The sequence below is a fragment of the Oryzias latipes genome, chromosome 8 (assembly GCF_002234675.1).
Source record: "Oryzias latipes chromosome 8, ASM223467v1".
Classification (NCBI taxonomy): Eukaryota; Metazoa; Chordata; class Actinopteri; order Beloniformes; family Adrianichthyidae; genus Oryzias; species Oryzias latipes.
The window spans coordinates 23046811-23059653 of record NC_019866.2 but is presented as its reverse complement, the minus strand read 5'-3'; the positions used below and the strand labels follow the sequence as shown (position 1 = coordinate 23059653).

Sequence of the window (12843 nt, the reverse complement as noted above, 5' to 3'; positions counted from 1 at the left end):
ACAGAAAATTTCTGATACATTTAGAAAGCTCATTCAATCACTGGAGCAACATGATAAAAAGCTCAGACGTGTTATGAATCAGAAGTTGCTCTCAGTTGTTGTTTAGTTGAGTCTTTAAAAACATAAACCAGTGAAACAGGAAGGAGCTAATGAAATGGTTCTCTTAGCTTCATGCGTGCGTTTATTTCTGATAATGCACACTCTGTCGCCCGTTAACCCTTACATAAGACGAGGGTTGACAACATCTGTGTCATTGAGTGGGTGTGGCTTGTTTTTGTTTGTGTCCAATAATTTAACTTAATAATCAGTCTGCTGGTTTTGGTCTTGATCGGACCATTAGCAGAGTGTGAAGGTCGTGGGAGGTCAGCTGAGATGGTGGAGCCGAGGAACGTCAAGTTGGAGACCATCTCCACGCACTCTGTGTTGATGCAGAGAGGAGGGGGTTGTCTCCTCTGCACCTCCTGAAGTCTAGGATGACGTCTTTGGTCTCTGTTGGGTTTAGGATGAGATTGTTGGCCTGACACCATCCAGACAGCTCAGACACCTGCTGGTCAGCAGTGTAAAGGCTGTGCAGCAGTGGGCTAAGCACTCATCCCTGTGGGGTGCCTGTGCTCAGTGAAGCAACATCAGGCTGAGGGGAGAAGCTTTTAAAGTCTCCACCTTTAACACGCTGGTCTGAGAGCCATGTCCTCGTTTTTTGGTACATATTCAATGTCAGCAAACAGCCCAGGAGCCGCTGTCTCCATGGTTACAGGTTTAAAGGTGTAGGATGCTGATTAGAGGCCCACTCTGCAATCGCTTGATGTATTGTTACTTTTGACCGAGTTACTTATAGTGACTCAGAAGTAGGTTTTTTTTGGTTTTAACAGAGGAGGGCCAACAATCTATCTGACAAAAATGTGCTTTCCTAAAACTCTATTTTCTGTTTTCAATCAGCAGCAAAACCGTCTCTCTTCCTGGTTATTTATCGTCACATTTGGCTGTTAAAGTTGCTGCATAAAATAAAAACACATAAAGTGAACCTATTGTGTTTTTGGTTTGAATTTCCTATCAAACTCTAGAGCAGGAGTTCCATTTTTCCATCTGGTTCTGTACATTTGACAGTTAATCTCTCATAAGCGAAGCAGCGCTTTCACATCAGCTTCTGAACTAAACCCTCCGGTAAAATCCAGAGGAGCTTCGCGTTCGCCTCATTTGTCATGTTACTGTTTTTTTTTTTTGCAGCTCACAGCATTTTTCAAGCGGCAAAACTAGATAAAAACATGCACAAAAAAACGCTTCACATGTCTCCGACAACAGTTCCTACAGGCGAGTTCTCACTCCTTTACCATCAAATATGTATGAAGTTATTTCATCGCACTAAGGTGTGTCACATTTTATGAATATTTATCAGCCGTTGGGTAAGTATTCCAGGGGGAATGAAGGGAAACAACGCTCTGCGTCTTCACTGAGGCCGTGAAAAAAGTCTTTGCTTGTCAGGGATTCACATTTTACAGAAAAAAAAGACAAATAATGGAAAAATGACCTAAAAAAGTAAAATTTTTCATTTGTTGTCATGTTTGCCTGACAGGTTCTGGAGCAGCACCCCGATGGACGCTGGAAGGGCTGTATCCATGACAACCGGACAGGAAATGATCGAGTCGGGTACTTCCCGTCCACTCTGGTGGAGGTCATCAGCAAGCGCACCGGTAAGTGGGCGGTCTTTTGTGCGTTGTGGGAGCGTGCGTGAGTCATGGCAGGTACGGGCGCGGTGTTGCAAAAGGAAGAGCATCGACTGAAGAATCTCACAGTTACAAGCACCGCTAGCGTGAATCAAGGAGCGTCAGCCATCTGGACATGACACAGTGGACACGCAACCCTCTGACCTCCTCACATCCCTAAAAATATCCAATCAAAGGTTCACACGAGAAGAGGCTTTAAAATGACACGACTACAGAGAAATATCAAATCCTTATCGATGAAATGAAGCAACACATTTAAAAGCGCAAAACAAATGTTATTGACAAATATGTTTGTTTTTTTTAGACTTTCTTCATAGATGTGATGGACCCTGGTTAGGGTTCACCTCAACATTGACCCAGAACGATAAGTCAGATGCAAAAACCTTTTTCCCTTCACACTGAGATGGGATTTTAGAAATAACCCAACTAAACACAAAACATGCATTCAAAGTGCTCTTCTGACCTTCATGACAGAGAAAAGTAATCCTATTCCCTGGTGTTCCCATTTTTAAATAATGTTTTTAAAGTGACTTTTGTAGATGACTGTTGAGTTTTACTTTGATTTGTTTTCTTCATTTTGCCGAATTTCGTTTTTTTTCCCACCCTGAACCAACTTTTTAAGTTAAGTTTCCCGTCAAATTTAATCTGGACTTTGATCCATCTTCGAATCTTCAAACTGAAATGTTTTTTTGTATATTTCATCAGTTAATCAGTGATTGGTTTTCTGTTGCTGTTTGATCATTTTTGTGCTAATTAAGGTCTTGAGGTCACTAGATGTAGACTTGACTTGTCTGCAGGATTTTCTGGTAGAGCCAAGAATTATTGGCTGAGTTATTTATGATAAATCATGCAGTTGGTGGAGCTGCATCCTTTACACATCATCACACTTCCACCGCCCTGTCTGACTAACGGTTATGAAGTTGTTTTTATTGAAGGCTGTTTTAGCTCAGGCTGTTCATGTTTTTTTCTTTCATCGGTCCAGAGATTCAGATAGATGTGGAAAAGATCCCGACATAAAGAAAATGAGATTTGGATTTTGATCAGTTACGGTTTCCTCCTAGAATCTCATTACTATTGTTATTTTAATAGTTAAAAATCCTGAACTAAAAATTATTTATGATCATTTTGTGTTCACTTGGGTTATTTTTTTTTGTAAAAATCAAATGCAGATGTTTGAATCCGCACACAAAAGCCCAGGCAACATGTTTGTTCCATATTTTATTTGACTGCAGAGGATTAGAACAGATAATCTCATTAGTTTAGAGCTTTCTTTAGTTAAAAACGGTCACCTAAACTCTAAGTTAGGGCCAAACAACTGCGCCCTGCTCCGCTTCAGATCGCGGTTTAGCTTCAAATTTCCAAATAGCGAAACAAACTAAAGAGATTACTTAAAAAGTACTGGAAAAATTCAGTAAAAGAGCCCTCAGGGCGACTCAGGTGAAGGAAAGAAAATAAAAGTCCATTTTGGGCAAGGTAGCAGGTTAAAATGGAGATGCAGGTGCTTCTTAAAGTTTAATCATTAGATGATTTCTTTGGGTCTCCTTCCATCAGGGATCATAAATCTTTTTACTTATTCAAAGATCGTTCATAAAAAACCCCAAAGAAGCTTCTGAATCCGATTGTATTTTTTAGATAAACATGAAAATCTGAGCTCCTTCACTGTTTAGCTAACAAATTGTTGATATAGTTTTATACATCCAAAATATCGGATATTTGACTTTCAGACAGTTTTCCAGGGAAACTGCAGGAAGACTTGAGCGTTTTTCAGTCAGTTTACTGTGTTTTTAGGCACAAAACTCAAAATGCTGTAGGATTACCATTGCAACAACACATCATCAGTAGGTAAAACTAACCTGTCTCACGACGGTCTAAACCCAGCTCACGTTCCCTATTAGTGGGTGAACAATCCAAGGCTTGGTGAATTCTGCTTCACAATGATAGGAAGAGCCGACATCGAAGGATCAAGACTGTAGAAACCCTGATAGGATTGAGTCTTTTAGTTCATCACCCTATGAACGTTCCAGAACGCAGACGTTTATCTTTGCTTTTTGCCCCTTTAGGGAACAGCTCAGGAATGTGACATCAAATGTACAAAGTCACATGCAGACAAATGTTCATGAACGAATCTTTTTCTGCCTTCGTCACACTACAGTAGCCATGTGGAGGCTCACTCACAAACGTTTGTCAGTTATCTCATAAGACGGAACATTCTTTATCACTGGAATGGAAGTGATTCCCACTTGTGTCTTTAGAACACAGACTTCCACAGCTTCTCGGTCCATTCTTGAACCTCCTCTCTCCAGGGTTTTATCAGTGCGCCATTAGCAGAGCATTCAGGTTCATCCTGTAAACTAAGAGGTGTCCGCGTTCACCGTGGTCACTTTAACATGACAGGTTGTTGTGTTTGTCCATCTGTGTGTCGGTCGCTGTTCATTTCTGCTGGTCTCCGTCTGTTGGCTTGTACATCCATGTGGTGGTCGTCACTCACCTCTGACAGCCCCATCACCAGCCGCCTCCTCTCTGGAGCTGCTTCATCCCCATGTCGCCTCCTCCTCCTCCTCCTCGATCAGACGTCTCCGCTCAGCTCAACCCAGAACAGCAGCAGTTGAAGCAGCAAAAGAACAGCTGGAAACCCCCCCCCCCCCCCCCCCCCCCCCCATGCAGGAAAACAGATCTGGAGGCTACAGCAGCTGTTACCCCAAGAAGTTGCTCCTTTCTTTAACATTTCCATCCTCAGACACTTTTTGACTGTAAACGTCTTATACAACTAGTTTAAAGTGCCACTCGGATCGTCTTTAGGTCTATTTTCAAGGTGGTCCGAATTGTGTTTAATTATGATTATGCTGTTTTTAGTTCAAGTCAAACAAACCTTTGCCGTTTTCTAGGACTCAAACAAATAGATGCTAAAAAAAACAACTTTTTATCAGAGTGGATCTTTAAGTCGGGGTCCAAAAATATACTAAAACAATCCTTAACCGGTTTTATTCTGTAGTGATACGGTAGGAGGGCAACAAGTAAAAAAGCTTTATGACAGACGGATTTAATAAAACTGAAGATGTTTATTCACATCAGAAACATTATTAAACCATCACGTTTGACAGGAAGTGACCATGTGAAGGAATGTGCTACCACAATAAAAGAACTAAAATCTAAACTGTTTTCAGCCACAGCTATATTTCTAATAATTGATGGGCCCAATATTTTCAGATGGGTTTATGCCGAGTTACAAGTTTTGCAATGACTAAATCAAAAAGGAAACGATTTATAATCATACAAAAGTTAAGCTGATTTGTGTTTTTTTAACACCGCCTTAAAGGAATGCATTTTTGTAATTTGGGTGTCCAGAAGCTGATAAGAGAAAAAAAACAAATTTTTCAATGCCACAGGGTTTCCTCCTGTATTGTGTAGATTTTGGTTTTGAACCTTAGCGTGAATAAAAGTTAGCGGCATTCCTCTCCTTCATCAAATCTCCCGTTTCCTGCTCATTCTGTCCATTGCATGGCTCCCCTCCTTCATTTTGTGCCACGTTGTTACTTCAGTCTGTGTTTAATTTTCCTTTTCCCCTCCTCTTTCTTGCGTGTAACTCTGTGTTCTGTTGTTTGGCTGTTTCGTGCCGGTGGTTCACTGTCGGCTGGTTGTGTGTCTGTCTCCGTGTGTCGTCGCGGTGGGTGTTATCTAGGTTTGGCCAGCAAAGTCATTTGCACTCAACAGTTTCAAAAGATACCGCTGGTTCCCCCGGCAACGGTTGCCCCTGCCAACGCGGTTGTCAACGGCAACGACACCACGTTTCATCAGATCCATATCCTGCCTCCACCGCCTCCTCCTCCACCACATTCCCATCAGCCACTGCTTCCACTTTTCACTTCCTTTGGCTATAACAGGTCGCCCGTGACAACTCCACAGGGAGACACACCCACTGCCCCAGGTACACACCCACTTTTCATTATTATTATTATTATTATTATTATTATTAGTGTTAAAAGTAAAGCTTCAAGGGATCCCTTCTCATTGCTATTTCATAAATCCTTTTTTTGCCAAAAGTTCAACTTTAATTGATCGTGTGAAATTCGAATTTGTGTCAGCAAACGTTCTCTGGGGAAGGTATCCTTTAAAGTTTTCTGTTCTGATCCTAATTTCTGTAAGGTTATATGTTCGTCATTATGTCTAACATTGTTTTTCTTTCCATTCTTTCTGTTAACATTCTCTTTAATGAGAGTCAATCAACCTAAAAAAAATGATGGAAGAGTTATTTGGAGCTTACTGGTAAATCTCGTAGTAGAAGTCGTAGAAATAAAAAGAAATATCAGTCTTTTAGTGGTGAAAGCTCTATGAGCAACAGTCAATTAGAAACTCTCTGACATGGCTCCACTATCCTCATCAGGACCCCCGTTGTCCTCTAAAGGCCCCATCACTCAGCCACTACGTACATTTTGCTGTATACTGCATAGATGAAAATTGGTCATGCGAGAATAGACGTGGAAAATGTGAGAAAAGTTGTGGTCTTGGGTAACTTTGCTTCAAAGGTGGTGAGCACCTTTAACCCTTGTGCTATGTTATTGGGTCCAGATGACCCCACCCTTACCTTGCCGTGTTCTCCCTACCATGACAAAGATGGATAAAGGTGGAAAAATTTCATGTAACCCATGGACACCAGTGAAGATCACAAATCATTGAAGAAAAAAGGTTCAGAGCACTGTCTAGAGGGTCTAGATGACCCCACTCCCAACGTTAACGTGCCTCCAAGGTCTTGTGGGGTCATCTGGACCCCACAAGACAGTGCGCTGAACAAGCCGACATCCCACTCCCAACGTTAACGTGCGCTGGGAGTGGGATGTCGGCTTGTTCAGCGCACTGTCTTGTGGGTTCCAGATGACCCCACAAGACCTTGGAGGCACGTTAACGTTGGGAGTGGGGTCATCTGGACCCCACAAGATAGCAGAAGGGTTAGACATGGTACATAAGCTACAGCCACAGGAACAGAAACAATAGAGCCATCTAGTGTTAAGTCATGCTATTACATGTAACATTATACATGTCAAAACTGACTGTTACCATCAGCTTTAAATAAGCTAATCTAATAGTCTAAGAGATTTTTAAAAAGCCATCTCAAACCTGTGTTTGGTTTACTTGTGGTATATCCCGATTTCCTTCACATTTTTCTTTCTTTTCATTAGTTTTTCCATTTCTTTTTCCTTTAGTTTTTTTCCTTTTTCTCTGTTCTTATCACCGTTGCAGCTGCCACGACGACCCTCCCTAGTTCCCCACTGATATACCGCATACACTCCTCCAACCCTGACTAGACTGTGTTCTTGTCCTGTCCTTGTCCTGTGGTGCCATCTTATGATCTGTTTAACGTTCCTTTATCCCGCCGGACCTCAGACCGAAACATGTTTGTGTTGAGAGGAGAGAGGTAGAAGCTGTAACAGGTAAATAAAACCCAAAGAGACAGCGGTCAGTCAATGAAACTTCACATTGGTCAACAGTTTTCTACATGTTATTACTAAGTTTAAAGTGCAAAATACCAGACAAAACCTTGACCCGCATCAGTAAAGTAAAGCTTGTTATAAACTGTCAGGTTTACTTAAAACTAGTAAGGATTTTGAAGGTAAGGTAAGCTCATCTGTGAACGAGCGCCTTCTGTGGACGCCGTTTTGTCACCTCCAGGAGACTGACGTCTTTCTGACGGATTTGCTGACCTTCAACACTAAAATCTAAGAAAAGTACTAATCCATTAATAACAGGATGTCTTTAATCTCCCTAACGTTGCTGCAAAGCAGCATTTGTACCAATGAGTGGATTTAAAGGGCAGTAGAAGGTCCACTTTTTTTCATTTGTCTACATGGAGGGAAGGAAAATGGCCACAAGAAGGAGCTGTGTTGTCACATGAAAGCAAAGGAAATTGTTATTTTTCACTGGAGCACTGCATACCCCACATATAAACCATTAATAAACCCTTCCTAGATGTTTTTAATGGTTTATGAAGCTCTCCAAATGCACTACAGCAGCCCCATTGCGATGCTTAACATATATAATCACACACGTATGGATGTATTATATATGTGTGTGTATGTAAATTACGGGATATATGTGTATATACACAGGAATGGAGAAATATATTTATTTATGTGCTACGTTTTCATTTATCTATATGCTGTATTTTCCTGTGTGTGTTTGTGAGGATGAGATGGAGAGAATGTATGAAGATTGAAGCGTTTGGTCTCTTTTTAGATTAATAAACCCTCTTTTTTTAATTTCCCTTCTCCCCGCTGGGCCCTGTCTGTATTTTATTATTTTCCATTTTTCATTACTGCCTGATGTGTCACAATTCCAGTTTTAGGAAGTGTGGAATATCAGGCGCGTTTGAAAAATTGAATCATGGTCTTAAACAAAACAAGGGCAAGTAGAAGCAAAGCTATAAATAAAAGATGACTTACAAAAAAATGAAAAGAAATGTGCCTCTTTAGAGAATCTTGTTGATGTATCTGTTCAAAACTGCTTTCAGAGAAGCTCCAATACAAACCTTCAAGGCCTGCTCCCTAAGCCATGGGTGCGATTTACTGAATCAGAATTTAAGTCCTATGTGACGTAACAAAGTTCAAAGTAAAGTTTAAGAATTTTATAAAACACAACCTGTGTTATATGGTGTCCAAATTCACTCAATACTCACCGGTTAGTCCACGAAACAGAGCGTTCACCATTTTGTCGGGGTGTCCGAATCTACTATTCAAAAATCCAGTGTTCTAGAAATTTACCAGAAGTAACTAGTGGCTGTGTCCAAATGTCTTCCCTAACCCCCAACCACTAAAAAACTAAAGAGTGTTGGACTATGTAGTGCAATTCAGACTCCATGCTCACGACATTACACTTTTTTAAATTGGCGAATATGGTGTCACCGATTTCACAAAGTAAAAGCCTAATAAATACAACTATTAATGAATCAACTGTGTTTTGAAGATGAAAAACGTTGATGGTTTAAAAAAAAATACATTTAAATACATTTTTTTGCAAAAATTGTTCAATTACAATGCATTGTGGTCTATATGACCCGATCTAGTGAGCGTCGGTGCACTCTGTTTTTTTACCGAGACTTCTGAGAAATTTCTAGAGCACTTTATTATGGAATTGTAGATCCGGACAGCACTACAAAATGGTGAAAGCACTATATAGTAAACTATGTAGTGAGTACTGAAGGAATTCGGACACAGCTATTGTGTATCGCTGCTAACTTGATTTTCAAATATCGACCACGATGCATTGCATTTTAACAAGTAATTTGAAAAAAGTGGATTCATATATAGTTTTCGTAAAATGTTCATATTTATTTGGCTTTTACTTTGGCATATTTGACGTTTAATAAAAAAAGTAGAGCATGGTGTCCGAATTACGTTAAAATCCAGGAAACTGGATAGTCCTGCGCTGTATCATTAGGAAGCAGTGAGGGAATTCACGTATAACCCTGGAATACTTCATGATATTAGCGTTAGCATGTCATTTCCTGTACCCGTGTACGCTATTTTTTTAGCATTTTCCAGTACGAGTGTTAGCATGCTACACTGTCTGTATCAGAGTAAGCATGTTTTTTTGGATATTTTAGCTTTAAAACGTCCTTGTCCACAATATTTGTTTACTTAGCGACTGTTTGCACTTAGCGGAGCAGAACTTGTAGACTCATTTAAAGAAAAAGTGACATTGAAGTGGTAACTTTAAATCCGTGTCAGCAAGTTACATGTGCTTCAGCGTTAGCTCATAATTTCCTCTAGAGTTTGTTAGCAAACCATGTGCATCATGATAATTTTTTACTCTGCAACATTAGCAGGCAATGGTTTGATTATCAAAGTTGTACCTCTCTGGGCTGTGACAGGGCAAACGGCTTCAGCAGGAGGGTTTCCCAAATCTACCGGAGAATTTGCCAATGTTGTTGCAGTTTTCTTGTGAAGCTTTTAAGGCGTTGTTTGTGGCTAGCTCAATCTGGAATTTCCAACTCTTTAAATTATGGCTGATTAAACACAGAAATACAAATCTGATGTTTTGGAAAGATGTAAAATATACAAAGTAATTTGAAGCTAATTTGTGTTTTTGGCTCAATAACTTTGTGTTCCTAACACTTCTGGACTGTCGCAGCACACTGAAAAACCCACTAACTAATTACTCTGTGTACTTACTTGGACTACGAACCCATTTGCAGGCCAGATCAGTGACGGCATGGTATCAAGTACCGCCATCTTTGGAGATAGAGAAATGTAAACACTAAACATAAGTACAGGTGTGGACAAAAGCAAAAGGCCCATTCAAAGAGGCGAATCCTCTTTAATCCCCGTTTCCCCGGGGACAGCAGCTCCTCGGGGTTAGTTTAGGGTAGACGAGCGTTAATGGTGGTGTTCTGTGTTGAAGGTTGTCGAGGCTCAGAGGCAAGTCCTCACAGTTCTCCCACTCCATCCAGCGGGCCCCATGGAGGCTCCAATGAAGAAATCTGGGTTCTGCGCAAGCCCGTGGCAGGTAACTAAGCTGCGCTGCGCTGAGCCCTCGACCGCTGACTCCTTAGAGTCTGCCCAGGGGCCAAACAGTATCTGACGTCTGCAGGCAAAATCTATTCTGCCCGGCACCTCTAACGGCGTGTGCCTGTGGTACAACTGGAGCCGAACCTGCCGGTGTGCTGGTTTGAGCCAGTTTATGTCTGAGGGCTCTCAGATACTCTTTGACCTGCTCCTGACAGCCTCCCATGTTATGCTTATCCGTCATCTGAAACCCAGCTGAACTCCGTAGCCTCATGTGTAGGCTGCAGGCATCTGCATCGGTCTACAGTCTGTGTGCGTGTGTGACTTTGCAACTGGTTTTACTGGGATGCTACATGTGGGGGAGCTGAGGAGGAAAGGCTGGCAATGAATGCAAAAGTGAGCGGCATGTCTCGACTCCACTCTTGAGTTCGTCCTTCAGTCGTCCGTCAAACTGTCTCTCCGTCCTGTCCATCCATTCACCCGCTGCCCAGTGCATTTCAGTGGAGAGTTCTCACAGTGTTCTCTTGGAAGTCGGCTAAACCACTGTGTCTGTTTGTGTGTCTGTGTGACTGGATGTACTGTTGTTTTGACACAAACTGCACATATTGTTTGGGCGGATGTATGGCTGCATGTGGATGTTGTCGGGTGTGTGTTTGCTTGACGTAGGTGGAGACCGCAGCAGTGTGGGAAGCTCGGGAAGTGTGACCAGCTTGAGGTCTTCGGGCAGCGGTCAGAGTGCTGGCAGCGCTCCACACATTCTCCACGCGCAGGCGGAAGGCGTTAAGGTACCACACACACTGAAAACCCACCCTACTACAGTCTTAGCATCATTGGATTCTTTAAAATGGTCATTTCATGTCTCTAAAATTAGGTCACTCCAGCTGTGTCCAACATATAGCTGCAAGTGAAAAAGGCAAATATGGAAAAAATGTTTTACTTATGGAAGAACATTTATTCTTAGCTCTTCATCTGTTAACAGTGGATCTGTTGGTGGCGACAGCTAAACAACGCACACTGTTTGAACAACAGAGACTCTTCAACCGTTTACGCATTTAACGTCATTCCAGTGGATTCTGTAGACGAGCAACGCAGCTCCGAGATGCAACTCTTTACTGTACTTAACCCTTGTGCTATCTTATGGGGTCCAGATGACCCCACCCTTACATTGACGTGTTCTCCCTACCATGACAAAGGTGGATAAAGGTGGAGAGGATTTCATGTAAAGATCACAAATCCTTGAAGAAAAAAGGTTCAGCACACCGTCTAGTGCAGTGGTTCCCAAACTTTTTCTGCAGGGCCCCCCTTTCTGAAGAATAGAATATTTTCGAGCCCCCCCACACTGACACAAACATACAAATCCTTTGTTTCTAAACTCCACCGCGCCCCCCCTGCAATAGGGCGCGCCCCCCAGTTTGGGAACCACTGGTCTACTGGGTCTAGATGACCCAACTCCCAATGTTAACCCTTGTGCTATCCTTTAACATTGGGAGTGGGGTCATCTATCCGGAGTATAGCGGGGTCATCTAACATCAATCCGGAGTGTTTAATTTCTTTTTTTAAATTACGACTTTAAAGTCGTGAATTTACGAGAAACAAAGTCATAAAAATTACGAGAATAAAGTCATAAAATTTATACTTAAAATCTCTTAAATTTACAAGTTTTTTCTCTCTCAAATTTACTAGATTTCAAGTCACAAATTTACGCCCATCTTTCATTTTCAAGCAAGGCTTCAGTAAACAGACAACTTTGATGTTTTTTTCTTGTAAACTCACAAGATTTTAAGTTGCAAATTTACGAGAAAAAAACTAATAAGTTTGCAATATTTTTTATCGTACTTTCACGACTTTAAATCTTGTAAATGTACGAGAAGAGACACCCAAGTTGTCCGTTTATTGGAGCCTAGCTTGAAGATGAAAGATGTGGAGCATTTTGTGAAGCTTCTTTTCCGGACGGGTTTCAAAAAATTCTGAACCTTTTGGCGACTCAAAATGAAATTATTGTCAGTCTTTCCGGGCTTCGGTGTCGCTAAAGCGGAGTTTCATCTGTAAAATAAGGAGCTCAGAGATACGTTTGGTTGAGGAGGACCAATAATTTATTTTCATTTTTCTATTCTCCTTTTCAATCACATTCCCAGAAGTCCTTTTGTTCCCTTACGTCATGTGACTGTCATGCGCACAAGAAACACTAAAGGGGAAGGAAAACAATGTTTCATAGTCCCCTTTCTCCAGATGATACGTCCCGTTTCAACAGAAAACAACAAAGATGAATGAATTCTGAAATTCTGAATTCTGAAAAGTGCTCCTCCTCCGACGAAAGCGTCACACAGACTTAGAGATCTGAGGTCTTTGGAGGAAGAAAGGATTGAAGTAGACATCTGCAGGGACGCCGATGTTTTCATCAACGTCTGCAGAGATCCTGCAAGCCACCAATCAATGCATAAAACATTAATGAATTATAAATCAAACAAATGAGCTTCCAAACATTTGTTACGTTGCCCATGAACATTCAGCTCACCTGTTCCATTAAGTTTAGTCAGTCTACTCCGCTGCTGCGCGGCGTTCACCTGCTGCCCTGTGTGTTCTCTTCGACTTTGATGTAAAAAAAATTTACGAGAAAAAAGTCGTAA

The 12843-nt window shown here is 41.4% G+C and overlaps 1 protein-coding gene across 7 annotated transcripts in view; it reads left to right on the top strand.

Moving 5' to 3' along the window:
• caskin1 (CASK interacting protein 1) overlaps positions 1-12843 on the top strand; it is a 117492-nt gene that overhangs the window by 80858 nt on the left and 23791 nt on the right. For 4 of the 7 annotated variants that reach the window (XM_023957765.1, XM_023957764.1, XM_023957768.1 and 1 more), the window contains exons 10-13: positions 1571-1688; positions 5401-5646; positions 10113-10217; positions 10883-11001. In XM_023957765.1, the coding sequence (XP_023813533.1) occupies positions 1571-1688; positions 5401-5646; positions 10113-10217; positions 10883-11001 (588 nt within the window). The remainder of the gene's footprint in view (positions 1-1570; positions 1689-5400; positions 5647-10112; positions 10218-10882; positions 11002-12843) is intronic. The other 3 variants (XM_023957769.1, XM_023957767.1, XM_023957770.1) reach the window with 3 other exon arrangements.